Source organism: Muntiacus reevesi, chromosome X, assembly GCF_963930625.1.
Source record: "Muntiacus reevesi chromosome X, mMunRee1.1, whole genome shotgun sequence".
NCBI lineage: Eukaryota > Metazoa > Chordata > Mammalia > Artiodactyla > Cervidae > Muntiacus > Muntiacus reevesi.
In genome coordinates, this window is record NC_089271.1 from 37,041,465 (window position 1) to 37,065,448 (window position 23,984).

The 23,984-nt window shown below is 45.9% G+C and overlaps 1 protein-coding gene across 2 annotated transcripts in view; it reads right to left on the reverse strand.

Annotated features, from left to right (window-relative positions):
• SRPX (sushi repeat containing protein X-linked) overlaps positions 1-22,121 on the reverse strand; it is a 138,465-nt gene extending 116,344 nt beyond the window's left edge. Inside the window, exon 1 of one of the 2 annotated variants that reach the window (XM_065915539.1) lies at positions 21,937-22,121. In XM_065915539.1, coding sequence (XP_065771611.1) covers positions 21,937-22,018 — 82 coding nt within the window. In that variant the 5' untranslated portion in view covers positions 22,019-22,121. The remainder of the gene's footprint in view (positions 1-21,936) is intronic. The other variant, XM_065915540.1, reaches the window with a different exon arrangement.
• Between the last annotated feature and the right edge of the window lie 1,863 nt (positions 22,122-23,984).

A 23,984-nucleotide genomic window follows, 5' to 3' on the forward strand; every position in this document is an offset into this window, starting at 1 on the left:
TTTTTTTTAATCAGAGGGTAATTACATTATAATATTGTGACGGTTTTGCCATATATCAACATGAATTGGCCATAGGTATACATACGTCCCCTCCCTCTTGAACCCCCCCAACCCCCTCCCACCCTGCTAGGCTGTCACAGAGCACTGGCTCTGGGTTCCCTGCATCATACATCAAACTCCCACTGGTTATCTATTTCATATGTGGTAATGTATATGTTTTAATGCTATTCTCTTAAATCATCCCTCTGTCTCCTTCCCCAATTGTGTTCAATTCTGATCTTTGTGTTTTTCCTTTGCTGCCCTGCAAATAGGTTCATTAGTACCATCTTTCTAGATTCCATATATATTCATTAGTATACAGTATTTGTCTTTCTCTTTCTGACTTACTTCACTCTGTATAACAGGCTCTAGGTTCATGCACCTCATTAGAACTGACTCAAATGAGTTCCTTTTTATAGCTGGCTAATATTCCATTAAATATTCCATTAAAATTCTCCAAGCCTGGCTTCAGCAATATGGGAACCGTGAACTTCCAGATGTTCAAGCTGGTTTTAGAAAAGGCAGAAGAACCAGAGATCAAATTGCCAACATCCGCCGGATAATTGAAAAGCAAGAGAGTTCCAGAAAAACATCTATTTCTGCTTTACTGACTATGCCAAAGCCTTTGACTGTGTGGATCACAATAAACTGTGGAAAATTCTTCAAGAGGTGCGAATACCAGACCACCTGATCTGCCTCTTGAGAAACCTGTATGCAGGTCAGGAAGCAACAGTTAGAACTGGACATGGAACAACAGACTGGTTCCAAATAGGAAAAGGAGTACATCAAGGCTGTATGTTGTCACCCTGCTTTTTTAACTTATATGCAGAGTACATCATGAGAAACGCTGAGCTGGAGGAAGCACAAGCTGGAAACAAGATTGCCGGGAGAAATATCAATAACTTCAGATATGCAGATGACACCACCCTTATGGCAGAAAGTGAAGAGGAACTAAAGAGCCTCTTGATGAAAGTGAAAGAGGAGAGTGAAAAAGTTGGCTTAAAGCTCAACATTCAGAAAACTAAGATCATGGCATCCGGTCCCATCACTTCATGGCAAATAGACGTGGAAACAGTGGCTGACTTTATTTTTCTGGGCTCCAAAATCACTGCAGATGGTGACTGCAGCCATGAAATTAAAAGACACTTACTCCTAGGAAGGAAAGTTATGACCAACTTAGATAGCATATTTAAAAGCAGAGGCATTACTTTGCCAACAAAGGTCCATCTAGTCAAGGCTATGGTTTTTCCAGTGGTCATGTATGGATGTGAGAATTGGACTATAAAGAAAGCTGAGCACTGAAGAACTGATGTTTGTGAACTGTGGTGTTGGAGAAGACTCTTGAGAGTCCCTTGGACTGCAAGGAGATCCAACAAGTCCATCCTAAAGAAGATCAGTCCTGGGTGTTCATTGGAAGAATTGATGTTGAAGCTGAAACTCCAATACGTTGGCCACCTGATGTGAAGAGCTGACTCATTTGAAAGGACCCTGATGCTGGGAAAGATTGAGGGCAGGAGGAGAAGGGGACGACAGAAGATGAGATAGCTGAATGGCATCACCAACTCGATGGACATGGGTTTGGTGGACTCTGGGAGTTGGTGATGGATGGGGAGGCCTGGGGTGCTGCAGTTCATGGGGTTGCAAAAAGTCAGACACAACTGAGCGACTGAACTGAATATTCCATTGTGTATATGTACCACAATTTCCTTATCCATTCATCTGTCAATGGACATCTACGTTGCTTCCACGTCCCAGCTATTGTAAATAGTGCTGCAATGAACATTGGGGTACATGTGTCTTGTTCAATTATGGCTTCCTCAGTACCTGCCCAATAGTGAGATTGCTGGGTCATATTTGTCCTGTCTTTCCCTAACTTGGTTTATTTTTTCCTTCTGCTCAGGAGCCTACAGGACAAGATCAAAAGGTCTAATATTCAAGGCATCTGAGTTCAAGAAGGAGAAAAGAAAGAGTGCAGTGGGATGCAGGTAAAGTGGTGCTTACAGGGAAATTTATAGCATTGGACACTCATATTAGGAAAAAGAAAAGGTCTCAAAACACTAATCTCAGCTTCTACCTTAACAAATTAGATAAAGAATAATAAAATAAAGCCAAGGGAAGAAGGAATAATAAACATAAAAGCAGAAATCAATAAAACAACACAATACAGAATAGAGAAAAATTAATCAAATGAGAAGTTGAAAATATTCCTTTGAAAATATTCATATAATTGACACATCTCTGGCAAGACTGACAAAACAATTACCAATATCAGGAATAAAGCAGGGGATATCACTTCAGATACTGTGTACAACACTACACATAACTTTAACAACCTGGATGAAGTAGACCAATTCCTCAAAAATTACAAACTACTAAGACTCACCCAGGATGAAATCAATAACCTGAATAGTCTCCAAGATATTAAAGAAATTAAACTTGTAGTTAAAGTTTCTAGGTCCAGATGATTTTGCTGGTGAATTCTACTAAATATTTATAGGAGAAATAATATCAATTCTATGGAATCTATTCCAAAAAGTAGATGAGGAGAAAACATGTCCAAATAGATTTTACGAGGCCAGCGTTAAGCTGATGCCAAAACCAGACAAGGAAATCACAGGAAAATAAAACTACAGGACAATATCTGTCATCAGCATAGATGCAAAAGTCTCCAAAGTGATATTAACAGACAAAACTCAGCAATACATAAAAAGAATAATAGACCAGTATCAAGTGACATATATACTGGGAACGTAAGGCTGGCTAAATATTTTTAAAAATCAATAAAAAAAAAAAAACCAATGTAATCTACCACATTAACAGACTAAACAAGAAAATTCACATGATCATATAATTGACACAGAAAAAACATTTGTCGAAAAAAAGTTAGAAAATGAATTTAAAAAAATAACCAGTTCTAAAATAGCTCCAGAAAACAAAATACTTAAGTATAGTTAACCTTTAAACAACATGGTTCACAGTTTGAACTGTGCAGGTCCACTTATGCAGATTTTTTTTTCAATAAATATATGGTCAGCCCTCTCCACCTGCAGGTTCTGCATTGTCTGATTCAACCAACTCCATCTCATGTACTCTGTTTCTGATTTGTGGCTGGTTGAATCCATGGATATAGATTCTACAAATATGGAGGGCGTACTATAGGACCTGAGCATCTGTGAGCATCAACAGCAGGTCCTAGAAACTAATCTCACACAGATACCAAGGGATGACTGTATAAATCTTAAATTAAAAAAGTACCAGATCTGTATGCAGAAAACCTCAAAATGCTAATTAAAGAAATAAAAAAGGACCTATATGAATGGAAAGATAATTCCGTTGGTGGATTAGAAGATTCAAAATGGTAAGGAGGCCAATTCACCCCAAATTGATGAATAGATTTAACATAATTCCAATCAGAATTCCAGCAAGCTTTTTAGGTCAATGGAGGCAAGCTTATTCTAAAGTTTATATGGAATGTATAACCATAGCAATTTTGAAAAAGAAGAATAAATCTGGAAGAAGCACACTACCCAATTTTAAGACTATTTACAAAGCTACAATAATCAAAATAACATGACATTATTGAAGGAATAGGCACAAAGATCAATGGACCAGAATAAAGAAGAAAACAGATCAGCAAAAAACCTGCCAATTAATTATTTTAAAAAGTGCAAAGGAAATTCAATAGAGTTTATTATATGCCAAGTATACCTCAAAAAATGGACCTCCCAGGAGGTGCAGTGGTAAAGAACATGCCTGCCAATGCGGGAAACGCCAGAGACACGGGCTCGATCCCTGGGTTGGAGAGATCCCTTGGAAAAGGACATGGCAACCCACTCCAGTATTCTTGCCTGGGAAATCCCATGGACAAAGGAGCATGATGGGCTACAATCCATGGACTTGCAAAGAGTCAGACATAACTGAGCATGCACCTAATGCACCTATACCTCAATAAAGCTGTTATTTTTTTTTTTTTTAAGAACAACCATTATTCACTTTTTTTAATATTAGGGATTTCAGGAATGTTAAATACATGAAGCGGGCCTTTGAGATTCATGGAAATAAAAAACTATTTGGGTTACTGCAGCTGTTCTTCCTAGCTTCTTTATCCAAATTTAGAAACTAGATGAAAAAAATATTCTGTCACTTACTCCTCATGTAATAAGTGTCCTTACTAAGCATTCAGCATTTAACATTAGGTCATGGAGAAAAAAATAACATGAAAATATAAAATAACCCATTTCAGATTATAAATGAATTAAAAAAAAAAAACTTAAGGTCAAAGCAAATCTCTTGGGTATTGATAGTACCAAGGAACAACTAAAGCCCTTTGTTATCGGGCACAAATGATGCAAGTTCCTTGAAATGAAAGGACATAAGGACACTTGAGGGCAGAAAAAGTAGGCATTGAGAGATTTTTTAGGGAGACCTAAAAACCAGGCTGGCTTGGAAAAGCATGGTGGGAGACACCCACGTCCACTTGACTTACAGTAAATGACCTGTCTCAAATTGCTAGTGGCTAGTGGTTACCTAACAGTCATGGCCAGCAATTTGTGGGTGTCTGTCACATAAAGTCCAGTGAGGGAGAGAGAGAAAATAGCTAGTCAGCCCTCTACAAGGAAGAGAATGTGAGCAAGTTGTTTTTTGGGAGTTATAACCATAACTTATATATGCACAGTACATCACAGATTACTTCTGTAGGAGAGCAGGTGGCATTGTTCACAGTTGGCAGATGCAAGCAAAAACCATGCTGGTCAAGTTCATCCAGCTAGTAGGTGGATAAAGATGTTAAGCATCTTTTCACATACTTTCTTTGCTGAAGTGTCTGTTAAAATATTTTGCCCACTCTTTAAATTGGGTTACTTGTTATTATTTAATTTAGAGAACTCTTTATATATTCTGGAAAAAAATTCTTTATCAGCTACATCTTTTGCAAGTATGTTCTCCAGTCTGTGGCTTGTCTTTTCATTCTCTTAACTGTGTCTTTCAAAGAACAGAAGTTTTAAATCTGGATGAAATACTTTTTTTTTTCAATTTTATAGATTATGCTTTTGGTATCATAACTAAGAAAGCTTTGTATAACTGAAGCTCACAAAGATTTCCTCTCATATTATCATCATGAAGTTTCACAGTTGTAGGTTTTATATGTGGCCTTCCCAAATGGCTCAGTGGCAAAGAATCTGCTTGTCAATACATGAGACACAGGAGACTCAGGTTTGATCCCTGGGTCGTGAAGATCCCCTGGAGAAGGGAATGGCCACCCACTCCAGTATTCTTGCCTGAGAAATCCCAGGGACAAAGAAGTCTGACAGGCTACAGTCCATGGGGTCGCAAAGAGTCGGACATGACTAAGTGAACACACCCACACAGTTTTTATATTTAAATCTACGATTTATTTTGAGTTACCTTTTCTGTAATAAAATCTGCCTTTGATGAAAGTAAGAGAGAAGTATTAGGGAATAAACAACAGAAACGATTCTAGTACCAGTCAGCATTGGGGAAAACCTTGGATTTTCCCAGACTACAGATTTACTCATTTCTATGGATTGCAGTGAATCTGGGCTTGTCACCTTCTGTAGCTAAACAGTCTAACACATTTATATAGCTAACCTGGGGTCTAGCATTTAATCAGAATGCACCCAGCAAATATCCTAGGAAATTAAGCTCACATTTCCAAAATGCTCTTCCAGACCAGCCCTATAGTGGATTGCTTGTATAGTTGGCTAGCAACAATTCCTCCCACCCTGCACATGTATACCACTCTTGCCATCTTAAGAGGTGGAGTCCATCTACTACCACCACCACCCTCAAAGTATGCTTGCTTTGCAATTTGCTCTGATGGATAGAATGTGACAGAAGTGATATGCCTAGGCCTTCAGTGCCCTGACAGCTTTGACTTTCATCCCCTGGGAAACCATCTACATGTTCAAAAGTACATTTACTCTGCTGGGTAGAAAGACAACATGAGGGAAAGAGAAAGAATATAGAGAATAGGAGACTGCAAAGAGGTAGAGAGGCCCCACCATCCCAGATGAAGAGCAAGACATGGGAGGGGAGCCATCTTGGACTCACCAGCCCCCTAGGAGCTGCCCCAGCCAACACCATGTTGAGCTGAGCTGAGCCATTCCCACTGAGCCCTGCCCACATCGCAGAAGCAGGAGCAAATAAATGGCGGTTGCTCTTTTAAGCCAGTAAGTTTTAGGATGGCTTCTTACACAGCAATAGCTAGCTGAAACACTCCTCAAGCTTCCTCCTAAAAGTGTGAATTGCAGTTCACTTTCTAAGCTAGACAGCTCTATTTGGCAGGAATCAATTCACCAGTAGAAAGAACTCTGAATCTCGGGTTAAGTTCCAGCTGAGCCATTGTTCATGTGAATGTCCCCAGAAGACTCTAAGGTAAGGTGCAGGTGGTTCATTTGGGAGGCCTCCCAGAAGGCATAATTGTAATGATGGCCTGGGGAGGAGAGGGTAGGGAGGAAATGCAATAAATGGACCGCTTGCTGGGCAACTGTGGCTCCATCCTACTAAGGACCTTTGTTGCCTCTCTTACACCCAAACCTCAGCTTTATGTAATTTCTTTCCCCATTAAGGCTGCTCTTCAACTTTATTTCATCATAGAAACAATAATAATAATAGTGGTAACATGTGGAGCTGGTAATAAAAAAGTATCAGATCTGTATACAGACCATGACTCCTGCCAGGCACGAGACCTCAGAGATGGTCTTGCTTCTACAGCTCTTCATTCTGAGAGAATGCTCCATCCTCCATTCAAACTCTTTTGTACAAGACTCTCAAAGGGCAACTTTAGGAGAGTTGATGGTATCTGGGGTCCCGAGGCACTCTGCCTTGAATTAGCAGAGACAATTAAGACAGCATGTGGCTTGTGCAATTTTAATTGTGACCATATTCTCACAGCTAACAAAAAGAAGCTAAAAGGATAACTTTATAAATGAAGGCATTACTCTCATCCAAGGGAAAAATATCTTTTTTTTCCAGTTAAGTCTCCTTCTATTGTTTAATTTTTGACCCATTGCCTAAAGCTGGGAAAGAAGCAAGACAAGAAAAAGACAGGCACTTAACTCTGAAGAGATTAGCACAAAGCAGAGGTCCTCCACAAATGCCAGCCCCAGTTCCCACCAAGGGCATTCCTGAAGCCCTGTTGGCACACAACACAGACAGAACCAAAAAAGGTCTGGCCTATAAAGTAAAACCAGACAGTGGAACAACAGCAACAGCCTATGGTCTTCCAAAGGCTCAACTGTTCTCCACAGAGGTCAACACAGAGAAAATCCAAGAAAGGAGGGAGGCTGCAGCAAGCCCTTCAGCAGAAGGTTCCAGATAAAGGTAGTGACTGAGGGAGACTCTGAGGTGGATTCAAGTTCTCCCTTGCTCCAGATTCACCTCAGGCGGCCATCAAATCACCTCTGTCTCCAGGCAAATGAGGTGATTCTATTTCTTCACAATTCTGTTCAGAAGGCAAATCCACATCAAGAACCCGCCCATCCACATCAGCTAATGAGGTCCTGAGGCCTCACCTCATTTTAAACAAAGACACAGCCAAGACTTGGGCAAGAGGACTCGGAGATTCCTCTCACCTCACCCTCAAGCCTCACTGTCGCTGCGATTTTCAAACTTAAGTGACAACACAACATTTACAAACTCTCTGACAGCAAAGAATGAACAGTGTTCACCTGAAGGCCCAAGGTTGTGATACCACTAACGCTGACAGCAAAGGAGAAAGTTCTAGAACAAGAAGGGGAGAGCTGAGCCTTGAGAAGGAATGCACAGTTGCCCTGGACTAAGAGGCATCTCTTCAGATCTGAAAGCTTCCTGAGGCTTTTTATGGACAGAAAGAGGGCCACTCACTGTGGACAAGGGCACCAGCAAAAGTCACTTGGACCTGACTGGTTGGTTTGGGATTTGCATGAGGAAATTCTGCAGAAGAAGAAGAATATTCTGAAAGCAGACAATGTTTAGAGGAGGAGAGAGATATATTCCAAAGGCTGTTGCCAGCTTTCTTCACATTTTAACACACAAAAACATTTCAAAGAACACATCTGCAACAACCAAACACTGGTGGCCTTCAGCTGGAGGTGGAGGAAACTTCTCACACAGCTGCTTAGCATGCCAGATGTGAGGCAGATGGTGTTACCCAAAGGTGTTTTTCCTTTTCCCCTTGAGCCTGAAGTGGTCACTGCCACCAGCAAATGCTTCAGGCAATTCAATGCCATCTTCCCAAAGGTCCTGTCCTGAAACCCAAAATGCATTTTCCTTGAAAAACAACAAATAGAAACACTAGTCTATTGAGAGGGGCTTCCCAGGTGGTGCTAGTGGTAAAGGATCCACCTACCAATGCAGGAGCTGTAAGAGGCATGGGTTCAATCCCTGAGTCGGGAAGATCCCCTGGAGGCGGCCATGGCAACCTACTCCAGTATTCTTGCCTGGGAAATCCTATGGACAGAGGAGCCTGGCGGGCTACAGTCTGTGGGGTTGCAAAGAGTTGGACATGACTGAAGCGATTTAGCATGCGGTCTATTGAGATGCTGTGAGAAAATAACTTGGAAATGTCCACACAAGTGGTTCTCACACCTGAGTGAGCATCAGAAGCACCTGGAGGGTTGTTACAACAAGGTTGCTGGGCCCACCTTCCCCTACATCCAGCTTCTGATTCAACAGTTCTGGGATGGGGCCTGAGAATTTAAGCATCTAGTAAGTTCGCAGGTGCTGCTGCTACTGGTGATATGGGGAACACAACTTGAGATTCGGTGGTCCTCACTGTTTGTCTCTCACATAGGGGAGGAATTACAGTAGCATATCATGACCCCGAGTAGTCCAGCAGTAAAGAAACTTTTGTTGTTGTTGTTCTTCATTTGTTGTGTCTAACTCTGTGACCCCATGGACTGTAGCCTGCCAGGCTCCTCTGTCTATGGGATTTTCCAGGCAAGAATACTGGAGTGGGTTGCCATTTCCTTCTCCAGGGGATCTTCCTGACCCCGGGCTCAAACCCAAGTCTCCTGCTTGGGAGGCAGATATTTCACCACTGAGTCACCAGGAAAGCCCACTAAAGAAACCTACAGAACTTGTTTAAAATGCACTCCAGACAATATGTATGAATCTCTCTGGAAAGCAGTGCTTCGAAGAAGCCACTTTGGGAAAATTTCTACTGGGGATGGTCCTGACCAGCAGAAAGATCAGAGGCTCCATAGGGAAGAGCCACCGAAAAAGACAGATGTCCAAATCAAGGCCTTGGCAGTGAGCTGGGTAAGGGGTAGCAAAGGGCTTTGGGCCACACCCTGAGGCAGGATCCTGGCAGGGCAGGCGGTCTGGACAGCCCCGAGCCCGTGGTCCAGAAATGCTCACAGCATCCAGGAAGGCTGTCAGGAGGCAGCCAAGGCCAGTCTGCCTCCAGCTTTGGATCAGGACACCAGGCCTTAAGAACTGGCAGAGAATATAACAGGTCCCTAGTTTGTGGAGACCAACAGGAGGTTACGAAGCCTCCCACAAAGAGAACGAGACAGCCATTATTCATCAGATAAATGGGTACAGGGTGGGCTTCCCTGGTGGTTCAGTGGTTAAGAATCTGCCTGCCAGTGCATGGGACACGGGTTCCATACCTGCTCTGGAAAGATCTCCCATGCTGCTGGGCAACTAAGCCTGTGCGCCACAACTACTAAGCCCGCGCTCCACAACAAGAGAAGTAAGTCACTGCAATGAGAAGCCTGTGCACACCGAAACCAGACAATATCCACCGATCGCAACTAGAGAAAGCCTGCACAACAGCAACGAAGACCCAACACAGCCAAAAATAAATAAATATTTTTTAAGTGTGTACAGGGCTAGTTACAGCATGCTAGCCTACATGGCTTAAAAGATCCCCTAAGACCAAGATGAGTCCTGAGCTGAGCCTCGTGGTAAAGGAGCAGAAGCCCCCAACACCAAGGGATCTTGTTACAGGGAGGCTCTGACTTCACGGTTGTGATTGCTAGGCTTCTATAGAGCTCCAGGCCAGGCAGGTCTCAGGCTAGATTCTGAGTACCAAGACCCTAGTTGAGGGGTTGGCAAAGTTTTTCTGTAAAGAGCCAGAGAATAATACTTACAGCGTTGTGGGCCATATGGTCTCTGTCACAGATACTCCACCCTACCACTTATCACCAAGTAGCCACAGACAACACCCAAACAAATGAGTGTGGCCGGGTTCCAGTGACACTGATAGACTGATAGCTGAATTTCATAGAAATGTTATGTGTTACAAACTAGTCTTGTCCTTCTGATTTTTTTCAATCACTTGAAAACATAACCACCATTCTTAGCTCCCTGGTCCTACAAAACCAGGGGAAGGGAGTTGGGGTGGGACATGCTGTTTGGCCTGCCCAGATTTATCGGGTTGGCCAAAAAGTTCATTTGGGATTGTCACACACTGTTACAGAAAATCCTGAATGAACTTTTTGGCCAACCTAAGAGTTTGCAGACGCCTGTCCTAGGTCCCCACTCCGGATCTGACAGAGCAGAACCCGCAGACGTAGGGGGTCAGGGAAACCTCATTTCATCAGACTGCCCCCAGTCACACCAACCTAGCCTGTCCAAACACCACTGCTGGGCTGGGAACCACTTACCCACTCAGAGCCCTGAAACCCTTTTAGTGTTGCTCACAGTTCAGTCTTCCTGACTTGCCCAGCTTGGGGGCTTTGGGGAGTGTGAGGGGCGGGGTGTGCTCTCCTGTCTTCCCCACTGGTGTCAATCTCTCCCACCCTCCAAGGGGCTGCCTGCTACCGAAGCCCAGTGCCATCCATCTCTGGCACAAAGATGCGGAGTCCCCGTGTCTTTAAGAGTGGATTAGCTGCAGAAATTCTCAATCCCAGGACAAGGTCTTGCCAGGGAGGCAGAGCCGTCCTAATCAGACTCATGTAGCCGGCCCTTCTTCAAGAGCTGAAGTTATTTCTAAGCTGTAGCTGAGCTGCAGGGCAAAGACAGGCAAACACCCTGATAGCCGTCACCCCATATGTGCTCTGCCGTGGCTGGCAATCAGGCCAGATGGGAGCTGTGCTCCATGCAGGAGGACTTCAAAGGAGATGCAGTTGAGGGCCCCCCTCCACCGCCCGAAGGTTCGGGTTTGTTTTGAAGTTAGAAGTGGGAGCAGCCAAGGAAAGGCTACATATGCTTATCTCAGGAATGTCGGGGACTTAGGGAAAGAAGTTAGAGGAGGCCATGAGGAAGGCCAAGCCCAGGAGAGAAGGGGGATGAGGAGGAGAAGTGTGTTACTATGCAGTCCTTAGAAACAGACCCCGCCACCCTGTCCTGGTCAAGGACTGAACTCACTCAGCAGACCCGGCCTTCTCAAACTTCACTGTGTAGAAGAATCCTCAGAGGGCTCTTGTTGAAATGCATATGCAGATTTAATAGGTCTCGGGTGGGGCCTGAGCTTCTGACTCGATTTCTCTGTGAATTTGCCTTTTTAATAGATGCAAGTTGTCAAAGTACATAGGGTCCACAGCTTTGTCCCACCTGGAGCTGAGCTACTGACACCCAGGACTGCTGCATATATGGGCATTCAGGAAGTTGTCTACATCACAGCACCCACCTTCACACCCAACCAAAGACCAGGCGGGGTCTCAAACTGTGCTGCTCTCCATTCTTTATTTTTGTATGAGATTTATTTCATTTATTTATTTATTTTATGGCTGCACCACATGGTTTGTGGGATCTTAGTTCCCCAACCAGTGATCCAACTTGCACCCTTGGCAATGAAAGCCCGGAATCTTAACTACTGGACGGCCATGAAATTCCCACCTTGCACTCTTTAAGTCTTGAGTCCTGGGCCTGCCTCTATCCTTTTCCTACTTAGTGCAAAATCTATCTCCTGATCAAGCTCTGTGCCAACTTGTGCTTAGACAGGGCATCTTTTTCTAACCTGCCCAAAGGTAACTTATGAACTATGCAATGCCCCACAGCCAGCAGTGAGAGAGTGGCAAGCACCCTAGGTGACTCTTGCCAAGATGCTGCCAGTTGACAGCACAGACACTGCTTTGTCACTCAACCCTTGAGTGGATGCTATTCATGAACTGAGCTATAATGATATCACTCAACCAAAAAGACTATAATCTCAAGAGTTGGTGAAAATGCAGAGAAGTCAGGACCATTACACACTGCCGATGGGTGTGTAAAAGGGTACAGTCCCCTTGGGAAAAACAGTTTGGCAGGTCCTCAAATGGTTAAATGAGTTGCCATATGACCCTGCCATTCCACTCCTAGGGATCTACTTAAGAGAAATGAACACATATGTCTGTACGTGAATATTCACTGCAGCATTACTCATAATAATCAAAAAGTAGAAACAGCTCAAATGTCTATCAACTGATGAATGGATAAAATATGGTCTCTCCATACAATGGAATATAATTCAGCCATAAATAGGAGTCAAGAGCTGATACCTGCTCCAAAATGGATGAGGCCTGAAAAATATTATGCTAAGCCAAAGAAGCCAGACACAAAAGGACAAATATTGTGTGATTCCATTTGTATAGAATGTTGACAAGAGAAAAATATATAGAGACAGAAAATACTTCAGTGGTTGCCTAGAGCTGTGGGGAAGAGGGTAGGAAGTGATGGTTAAGGGGCGTGGGGTTTCTTTTAGGGGTAATGAAATGTTCTAAAATTGTGATGGATACACAACTTTGAATACAAATCACTGAATTGGTTTACACGGGTAAATGATGTGGTATGTGAATTACATCACAAGAAAGCTGTTAAAAAATATCATGACCTGTCAGTTGGGGAGCTCAAGGCAAGTGGCAGAGAGAGGGAGCCTTCGGGACCTCGACAAGCATGGGCAAGGACCGGCTTTAGGGTAGCAACTTCTCAGAACCCTTGAGGAACACCCAAGCAGCCTTGGGTGTGAGAGTCTCAGGTTGTAGCCAAGTGTTGATACAAACAACCATGCAGAAATACATGAAGGTAGGGCTCTGGGAGTGCCCGGGGCACCACTGATCCCTGCCTGCCAATCCCTGGTGCTGGGCCAGTGCCTAACATGTGGTGGCCATTCAAAAACTGAATTAAGTTCCTGCCCATGAAGGAAAGGGAATCCTGGAGTCGCTAGATTGAGTTCTAAGGCCAGCTATGCTTCTCACTTCCTGTGTGACCCCAGACAAATTCCTTCCCCTCGCTGAACCTTAGAGGATCATCACTAAGACATGGGGAGTTCTGTCTCAGGCACCCTCTCAGGCTGAGGTGCCACATGAATCAAGTGGCCTGTGCAGGGAACCTGGATGTGGGTGAGAAACTCCTGAGCCTCTAGACAGAGCTCAAGACACCCAACCAGTAGATCAGCCCTACTGAGACAACCCCCCACCCCCGCCAAGGACCAGGTTCCCTGGTCAGCCACGAGGACACAGAACGAACAAGACTCCAAGGCCTGCTCACGTGGCTGGGGGCATTGAGTCCATGAGTAGTTCCTGGTGAGACCAATTCTACTACTTTGGAAAGTTGAGTTAGACTCAAAGTGGAGACAGGATTTCAACACTGGATGTTTAAAGGAACTGGAGCCTTTGTCTGACAAATGCTGAGTCAGTGGCAACAAGTCTATCAGAGTCCCTCTACAAAGCGGCCACCCTGGAGGCAGAGTCTCAGACGATGGGGGATGTGGCCAGGCCACCACTTCCTCACCACTCCACCAGGGGCCTGCCAACACTCGGCTCAATTCTCACTTGCCCCGTGGCCCTCATTTAACCAGCGTTTTTGAACATTCTTGAATCCCTGGAGCTGGCAGGGTCATAAGCCCAGCCACCCACACAGCCAGCATCAGGCCAGAGGCCTACAGAAGAGGGTCCAGGCTGCGCTGGCTACAGAACAGATAGCGAGGCTCATCCGACATAACTGGGCAGACGCCACCAAGAGCCAGTGAGTGATAACAGAGGAATCAGTGCGGGCCCTGTCACCAAACAGGTCACTGTCAGAGGAGGGCAGAAGCAACAGGGCAAGGATCTTTCAACGCCAAGGCTGAAAGTCCACCCCCAAATTCTATGTTTGGATCTGTCAGACTATTACTCATTAAAAAAAAAAAAAGTTTTAACCAATACACTCAATTCACAACCCCAAACCTTTGGGATAATCCAGGGCACTACGTCCAAACCCATTTATCTTCTCCCTGGAGAACAATGCATCAAGAGGCATGAAGTATGAGCTAAGGATTACGGGGCCGTGAATCACTCACCTCAGGAATGACAGCTCCAGAAGTTTCTGAGGCCAGAGTGCGCTGTGAGCTCATAAGACCCAGGTGCAACCAATTATCATCTCCAACAAGGTTTATCCTTAAATCTTTTATCTGAAGAACCCTGCTCCCTCCCTGCAAATTCCCTGGTGTTTCTAAGTCTCCTCATGTCCTAAGGTGATTTGAGATGCAAGAGCCTCAGCAATTAACTATGCCCCTACATGTTGCCTGTCCAAATGGATCTTTGGTTCAGTCCTGCAAATTGCCTCTGCTATCTTGAACTTCTTTTTCTTTGAGGATTAGCAGCTTGGAAATTTTGCTTAAATCCTGCAGGGATATTTGAAATAGAATGTGTTGATTCCCTGTCACAATTATCTCAATCGTTCAATCCACAAACAGCCACGAAAAGATTCTGCCCCAAGTCCCAGATACTGTGTTAAGTGAGGGCTACAGTAAGTTGCCAGCCCGGGCCTGAAGGTAATTACAACCTAGGATTATGACTGTTTTGTTTAGTGTCAATTTTTAAATGAGGAGAATGGGAAATTGTACTGCTGGTTATAACCCAAGAGGCTACCCGATCATTGGTTCAAAGTTTCCCTACTCTGGCAATTTCATCTTCCTTTCTCTGTTGACTTCTGTGCCCATTAAGTGCACATACTTACACAGAATTCACAAAGCTATCTAGTAAGTTGTGGTTTTGATTTAGAATAGGGCCTTCTCCCCAGAAAAAGATCACTCACATAGATTTTTGTTTCCAATTTCAAAATGTTGTTCGAGAAGGAAGCCCAGAGACATCCTATGTTAACCTTCCTTGGGCCTGTAGGGTCAACACTATTGGCATCAGCATCACTCAACATCATTCTTTAATCCCCAGGTCCAGGGTTCCTACATGGCTCCTCTCTGTGTTCCCATCTATGTTCTAACAGTTACCACCTTAGATAACTTGGTATCTATTTCACCATAAGACAGAGAGCTACTGACAGAAGGAATTCCCCAACTTCTCCATCCTGGTATCCTAGTATTCCATCCTTCTATGTCCACTTTAAAAACAAAGTGTCTTGAGTACAGCCCAGGTTCCATGAGAAGAAGGCAGAATTCAAACATCCAAGAGAAAGAGCCAGGCTTAAAAGACCCCAGAAACAACGACCCATAAAAGCTGACAGCCAAGAAATGACACAGTCTAGAACTGAGGGCTAACACAACATGGAAAATCAACTATATACCAATAAAAATTAAAAAATGAAAAAAAGAACTGAGGGGGCTGGCTTGAGAAGTTCTCTATGAACTGGAACTCCAGTGAGGTGATTCTTCACACTGCTGTTTTTGAAATGAATCTTTAACCTGGGTATTGTTCATAACTTGGCTGCTACAATTTCAGACTACGGTACAACCTGGCAAGTGAACCTTCTGCTCTTGAAACTCACTTCAGTCTTCACTTTCAATTACTCATTTGAGTTGCATTCTCTGAAAGGGGAATTGATGCAGCACACACATTTGCGTTGACTAAGGAAACCATTCAACCACTTTGGAAGGGACTGTAGCAAAGTGGCCAACAAAAATAATAAATGCAAACTCCAGCCTGTGGCTGCAGTAAGTGTCTCATCTTACAACCCCCAACAGAGAAGGTTTTTGCTCAAAAGGAGAGTGTTCACGGATTTAAAAAAGCCAACCTCTACAAGCCAGCAAGGCATCATCTCTATGTATGGAGGTTAGCGGTGGCACATGTACTGTTTGCCCACATGTTTCTTTTAGCTCCTCTGGCCAGTAGTTCATCACTCGAATTTCAGGAAAACTATCAGGTGGCAAAGAACCCGTCTGCCAGTGCAAGAGATGTAAGAGACACAGGTTCGATCCCTGGCTTGGGAAGATCCCCTGGAGGAGTGCATAGCAACCCACTCCAGTATTCTTGCCTGGAGAATCCCATGGACAGAGGAGCCTGGTGTGCTACAGTCCATGGGGTTGCACAGTCAGACACGACTGAAACGACTTAGCACGCAAGCACACATTAACTCAATAAACACAAATATATCCTGTTGGCTTCCAAGGTCGTGGCTAGGCTCCATGGGAAATACAGAGCATTAAGACAGAGTAGCGCCCTGCTTTCACAGCCTCAGAATCTAGGAGAAGCGTAAAGGAATGCATAGCTTACTGTAATGTACGGCACATATGATAAATACCACAAGATACAGGAAATACTGCGGGTGTTTACAGGAAGGCAGGAGCTTCCTTATCAAAGGATCAAGGAAAAGTTTCATCCAAGTGGGAGTGTTGCTGGAAGATGGGCAGAATTTCGACAAATGGAGGCTTCAGGGAAATAACCAACAAGAAGAGGGAACATGGGACTCCAGGTCTATAAAAGCATAGAGTCAACTTTGGCTGGATTTTAGGAAGCCAGGAGAGAAGGATTGGAAAATTCAGCTGCAGGCAAACTGTAGAGTCCCCTATTAACAGCAGAGAGCTTTCTAGCTAATTTAAGAGGACAGGGAGCAGCTGCTCTAGCTTTTTGAGTAAGAGAGCAATGTGATCAAAACAAGTGATAGTTACTTCAATTTTAAAAATTAGAAGTAAAATGAAGCAAAATTATATTTAAAAGAGCTGTATCTGGCCAAAGAAAGTAGGATGAGTTGTTATATGAGACTAAAAGTGAGAATGTTCTAGAAATCACTGCAAAGCAAAGGGCAATATTTCAGTCTCTGTGTGAGGAAGGTTTGAAGACGGTGCTTTAGTGATGGCTTCTGGTGTCTCTTTCAGCTCACAAACTAGGAAGTGAGTAGCAGTAATAGCAGGATCTGGAGAAAGGAATGGCAACCCACTCCAATATTCTTGCCTGGAGAACTCCATGGACAGAAAAGCCATGAGGTCTCAAGAATTGGACATGGGCTTCCCCAGTGGTTCAGTGGTAAAGAATCCGCCTACAATGCAGGAGACATGGGTTCGATCCCTGGGTCGGGAAGATCCCCCTGGAGAAGGAAATGGCAACCCACTCCAACATCCTTGCCTGGAGAATTCCACGGACAGAGGAGCCTGGTGGGCTACAGTTCATGGAGGTGCAAGAGAGTCGGACACGACTTAGCGACTAAGCAACAACAGCAGCAGGATACTGTACTGAAAGTGTTATCAATAAGAAAATGCCAGATGAAAAGGTCCTGCTTTTCCCAGAGTCGACTTAAAAAATATTCACTACCTGAGAGTTATGTTTTATTCGGTGGGAATTTTTAGGACTTCAATCTGGGAAACAGCATCTCCAGTAACCCTGAGAGAACTGCTCTGAGGAGGTGAGGGGAGGAGCCAGGTTATGTAGAAGTTTTGCAACAAAGAGCAGGCAGGGACTTCCCAGGCGGTCCAGTGGCTAAGATTCCGTGCTCCCAACCTGAGCAGGCGGCTCAGGTTCCATCCCTGGTAGGGGAACTATGATCCTGCATGCTGCAACTAAGAGTTCTCACGGGGCATATAAATAAATGAAAATAAATATTAAAAACACCAAAGGATCAGGATGGGAAATACATGTAACTCCATGGCTGATTCATGTCATTCAATGTATGACAAAACCCACTACAATATTGTAAAGTAATTAGCCTCCAACTAATAAAAATAAATGAAAAAAAAACACCAAAGGGCAGGTAGTCTGAACATCAAATGATTATCATTAATTAAAGAAAACTAGATAACCCAAGTTAGAAATTCAGCGCTTTTCTATCTATGGGAAGATGCAAGTCTGGGCTCACTGAAATCATTCCTTTGATATGCACCTCAGCTGTCTGGGGCCAGTATCCTGTGCTTCTCCATCCTGGGTTTCCTCAGGCTTCACTGTAGGGAATGGCTACAGTCAAGATGGCAGGAATTCTCTTCTTTCCTGAGTTTCCTCAGGGCTCACCGGCTCACACTGGAGGGCTGCAATCACTCATGGCTGTGACATCCATGTTTACTGTTAGGGCAGAAAATATGGCATTTCTCACTAGCATTTTCCTTTTGAATGCAGAGTAATTCTATCAGCTGATTACATGTTTTAAACCCAAATAGAAATTTCTAGCCTAACCTGCTCCCAACGAGACTTTAATTGTACATCCTGAGCCAGGTGTTCAGCTCCTAATACTTATCTCCAAATGCAGCATTTTAAAAGACTGCTCTGAAAAAATAAATAAAATAAAAGACTGCTCTGGCTGGTGAGGTCTGGTTTGGCTTTCAGCCATCCTCACTTTGTGTTCCTGGCTGGTGAAACCACACACTTGACCAGTTTTCAACAGGCGTCAGATTCATGGAGCCTTTCTTATTGGCTCCAGCGCTTGTTCTCTAGCTTCAGCCTTGCTTGCAAAAGGAGGTACACTGAACCTCAAAAATCTCAGATGTAAATGAGGTTTCAAGAGGTCATTACAAACAGAATAAAATGGAAATGCAAAGCAAAACCACAAAGAGATACCTGTCAGAATGGCTATTCTCCAAAAGACAAGAAAAACCAAGTGTTGGCAAGGATGTGGAGCAAAGGGAATCCTTGTGTGCTATTGGTGAGAAAATAAATTGGTGCAGCCACTATGGAAAACAGCATGGAGGTTCCTCAAAAAACTAAAAATACAACTACCATGTGTACTCAGTTTCTAAGTTGTATCCGACTTTTTCTCGACCCCATGGACTGTAGCCCATCAGGCTCCTCTGTCCATGGGCTTCTCCAGGCAAGAACACTGGAATGGGCTGTCATTTCCTTCTCCAGGGGATCTTCCCAACCCAGGGATTGAACCCCGCCATCTCCTGCAGAGATGATTCTTTACAGCCACCAGGGCAGCCCATCCCTAAGTTTATTGCCATGAGAATTAAATTATATAAATTTACATTTAGAGAAAGGGCTTCCCTGGTGGCTCAGAATGGATAAAGAAGATGTGGTATATGCACACAATGGAACATTATCCAGCCAGAAAAAAAGAATGGCAAGCTGCCATTTGTGACAACACGGGTGGACCTTGAGGGCATTTTGCTAAGTGAAGTAAGTCAGGCAGAGAAAGACAAATACCATATGATCTCACATATATGTGGCATCTAAAAAAATGAAACAAAACCTAAGCTCATAGATACATAGAACAGATTTGTGGTGGCCAGAGGGGAAGGGGAGTGAGGAGTAGACGCAATGGGTGAAGGCGATCAAAATGTATAAACTTCCAGCTTTAAATTAGTCATGGGATGAAACGTATAGCATGGTATGTGTGTGTGTTACTCACCCAGTCTTTGTGACCCCATGGACAGCAGCCTGCCAGGCTCCTCTGTCCATGCAATTCTCCAGGCAAGAATACTGGAGTGGGTAGCCATTCCCTCCTCCAGGGCATCTTCCCAACCTGGATTGAACCTGGGTCTCCTGCATTGCAGGCAGATTCTTTACTATCTGAGTCACCAGGGAATGAATATCATTAATAATATTGCATTGAGAGTAGATCTTAAAAGCTCTCATCACAAGAAAAAAAATTTTGTAACTATGTACAGTGATGCATGGTAACTAGACTTACTGTGGCCACCATTGTGCAGAGTGTACAAATGTCAAATCACTACGCTGTACACCCAAAACTAATGTTATATGTCAATCACACATCAATGAAAGCAAAAACAAAGAACAGAGTAAGAATCCTATCTTACAGACATACAAACACAATCCAGTATAGACAATTTTGTTGTGAACTTTCCATATACTTCATGTGGGTTTTTATAGACACCGCATCTTGGTAGGCTACAAAAATCAGAGAGCCAGAAAAGCTGCATCAAATTCAAAGATGGAAGAACTCCAGAGACCTTCTAGGAGTGGGACTGGGAATGATTTTCTCTCTCTGACAGTTTCCCTATTAAATCTCAGATGGTTATACAACAGGGGGAGAAGTGCTGATGGGGCCTTCTCAATCCCCATCTCCCTCTTTCAGAGATTCCTGATTCCAGGCCTCTTACCAGAGACACAATGCCCACTTGCTAAGAGACTGCCTCTAAAATGATCTTCAAAATCTGTCACTCAGCACTTAGGGTGAACTTGGCTGACATGACTTGCCTTGGGCCCCACAGGCCTAGAGAGTCTCCCCTCCCCAGACTTCCAAAACCTCTGGCTTGGACTGAAATCTGCTCCTTTGGAATCATCAGCCCCAGTGGAGAACATTTCCTGAAAGATCCCATTGGGATGTGCCAAGTTGGGGGCAGCCTGCAGGCTGGCGCTGGAGGGAGGAGCCGGGCCAACCAGGGCCAGTTCCCAAAAGTAGTGAGCGCCCAAGCTGGAAACCCATGACTCTGTGGGTGGCTGGGCTCTGGCAGCAAGCTATGCAGTAGAAGGAAGGAGAATGGAGGGCAGGGTGAGAGAGGGGAGGAAGGTCAGATGGAAAAAGACAAAAGGCCCCTTGGCTAACTAAGAAAGGCTCCACCAGATGCACAGGCAGCTTAGAGATGCCTCCCAATTTAGCAGGAAAAGCCACTTCTAACTTCTCAACTTCTCCCCCTGTTCCCTGTCCAGTGTGGGCTTCTCCCTCCCCTCTAGTTTCATATTAACCTGATTCCCGCTTTGGGGGGTTGGGGGGGATGAATCCACATGGGGGACAGGGGAATGGCACTTGCCAGGCACAGAGGATAAAGTCTCCTTTCCACTTTGCCCTGAATCAGTTCCTACCAAACAGCTGAAAAACTTACAAGAGTCAGCTGGAAACAAAAGTTCCTGATTATCACTTCACACGTTGGAGTCATTCACTCATGAGTGGATGCGCAGGGAATATCTAGCAGCCAGCACTTCATCTCCCCAGCATGCTATCTGGGAACCCTCCCCCTCCAACCTTCACCCACAGCTCTGTAGGTTCGCTTTTCAGACCCCAAATTTAAACTGCCCACAGTACTGAAAGTAAAGCCAGATATCTGCCGACCCCCTAGCCCACATCACCCACTTTCCCATTAACACTAAATTAAAATACACCCATGGATTTCTTCTCTCCAGGGCGACACGGGTGCATCCATGTTTCCCAGCTCCCCTGAAACTCTTTGCCTTTCCAAAGAAGGTTTTGTCAACACCAGGAGAGCCCTAATAAACACCTGGGTCCCCTTAGATGCTACAGATCACGCCTTCCAGAAACCAGAAGCCCCACCCCCTGTTTAGCAGAGCCCGCGTGCTAACCAAGCGCTTGCCACATGTCACCACTCTCAGCTGGCAACTCTCTCCCAGCGGTGCAGACTTTCTCGGAATCCCCAGCAGGGGGGGTTGGGGGATGCGGGAGAGGCCCCGCCTGCGCCGTCCACGAGAGTCCTTCTAGAGAGTCCTTCTACGGCAACTCGTGCCCTGCAGCCCCAGGGGGTGGCCTGGGACCTCGAGTGGGAGGGGGTAGGTGCTCCTTCCAGGACAAGCTGTCAGCCCCCTGGGTCCCAGCCGCGAGCAACCGCAAGAGAGGCAACTCCTGGGGGTGAGAAAGTAGCCCGCGGCCAAACGTCTCTTAGTCGCCTCTAGCGCTTACGTGGGTTTGACTGACCCCCTGGAACTCCAGGCGCAGAGGGTCCGTTGGCTCCCGGCGACCGGCTGACAATTGGCTCTCCCTTCCCGATGCCCGGACGCTAGCCCCGCTCCGCGTCCCCCCATCCCGGGGCGGCGAAAGACGAAGTCGGCGCAAACAAAGGGCGCCTCGCACCACCCTCCGGCCAAGCCGGGGATGGGGGTGGTCCCCGGCACCCTGCTGGGGAGGCTAGCCCGCCCCTGGCCCTACCTGGGAAGCCGCGGCTCGGCGGGACTTGGAGCAGCAGAGGCAACAGCAGCAGCAGCGCGGGCCGGAGTGCGGGGCTCCCCATGGCGCGCCGGCGCTGCGCTCCGCTCAGCTGCGCGGCGCGCGTCCCGGGGGCGGGAGGAGATCGACCGGACCGAGGGACTGCGCCGCGGGCCGGCGGAGGCAGAACTTAAAAACTCCTCCTCTCGCCTGTCTCCCGCCCCCGGCCAACCCTCCTTCCTCCGCCTCCCCCGAGCGCTGGCGCGGCTGGGGCTCCGACCCACCCCCTCCTTTTGTGCCAGCTCTTCTTCTGGAGCGGGGCTGACACCTCCACCCCCTCTCCGGGGTGCCGAAGCGCGCCAGGGGCGTGCCCTAGTAAACCGAACCATCCCAAAGTATCTCTGGGTTTCCCAGTTGGCGCCCTTTCACTCCAAATACACACACCGGTTGCCCGACCCCTCCCAGATCCCGGGCCCCTAGCACCATGTCATCTATGCAGAGAGCTGCGTGAGTCGCAGGCAAAGAGAAGAGACAACCGCGGCAGGTTATTATGGCCAAGTTCGCGCGTTTGTCCCTCCTGATCACGCCCCAAGTTTGCTGTTATTATGCCCACCCTCTCCGAAAAGAAACACCGCTTAGAAACCTGCCGGGGTTCAGGGTTACGGACAGAGCGGAGATTAGAACTTAGGTGTGTGGTTGCGCCGGCGCCAACGTCCGTGTTATGGCTTTTTGGTTTCTCTTTAGCGAAGCAATGAATCAACTGTTGGCCCGGGTGCGTGCCGGCTGCACTGCGGTTTGGGATGAGGCTTGAGGTACTCTTTCCAAGGTTGGCTGATGGGCGAGCACAAGGCCCAGAAAGTTCCCCGTCTCACCCACAGCCTGGGAATTCAGCTGTTGTAGTTCCCTTGGAATCAGAGTTCCCCATTTCCTGGATTGTTCGCACCCCTAGGACACCACGATCAGCCTGGAGCCTCCACCCTGTGGGTTGGCGTCAGGATAGGGTTTCTCGGCTGCCTGCAGGACGGATCTGGTTTCTTCGAGGCTTTCTCTCTTTTTTTTTTTTTTGTAAACACCTAAGGCAGGGACCTCGCCCCTTTTCCTGCCAGAAGATCTTAGCTAAGACAGATTCCAACCAGGGCTGCTGCATTCAGTTGTGCCATGCGCACTGAGCAAAGGTCCTGGAGGAAGGGGCTAAGGTGCTAACATCCAGCCGCCTCTGGGGTCATGGAGCCCTGTACCATGGCAGAGGCCATGTTCATTGTGGAAAGGCAGCTTTCTCCTCGCCTCAGCAGTCTGGTCTGTTAGCTAGACGAAAGGTCCTGGGAATATCCATCCAGAAGGTTTTCAATTTTTTAAATCTAGATGGCTTGCTCTTTTCCCATTTCTCACAAAATACTCTGCCTTGAACTTCCATCTTATCCTCTCTGGTGCCTGGGAGCCTTCTCTCCATCGCTTCTACCTCCTCATGGAGCCAACAACCCTTCAGTAACCCTCTGATCACAAGATAATGAGGGTGGTCAGGCTCTTCCTGGGCCTCCATCTCACCAGACTCTCCAGGGAGTGGTTCTCAATCCTGTCCACCCAGGAGAGAAACCTTAGGGGAGCTTCATGAAAATACCCTATCTGGGCTCCACCCCAGCCAGACCAATGAATCTTTAGGGATGTGGCCTGGTCTTTGAGCAGATGAATCATCCCCTTGCCCTCATGCTCCAGTGGTGCAGGTTTTAGAACGGGATAAATTCTAAGTCAAGGATTCTCAGCCCAAGCGCTACTGACATTTGTGGCTGGACCATTCTTGGTTGGGGAGGGTGCCTGCTCTGCGTACTGAAGGATGTTTTAGTTGCATTCCTGGCCTCTGTGCCCCTGAGAACAAGTAGCAGGCCTTCAATTTTTCTCTGTTGTGACAATCAACACATGTCTCCAGGAACTGTCAGATATCATCTAGCACAAAAACTGGCCCCAATTGAGAACCCCTGTTGGAGGCTCATGAGCAAAGGTTTATGGGTACCCCAAATTTACAGGTCCAGGTTAGTCTGACCGGTGGCCTTCCT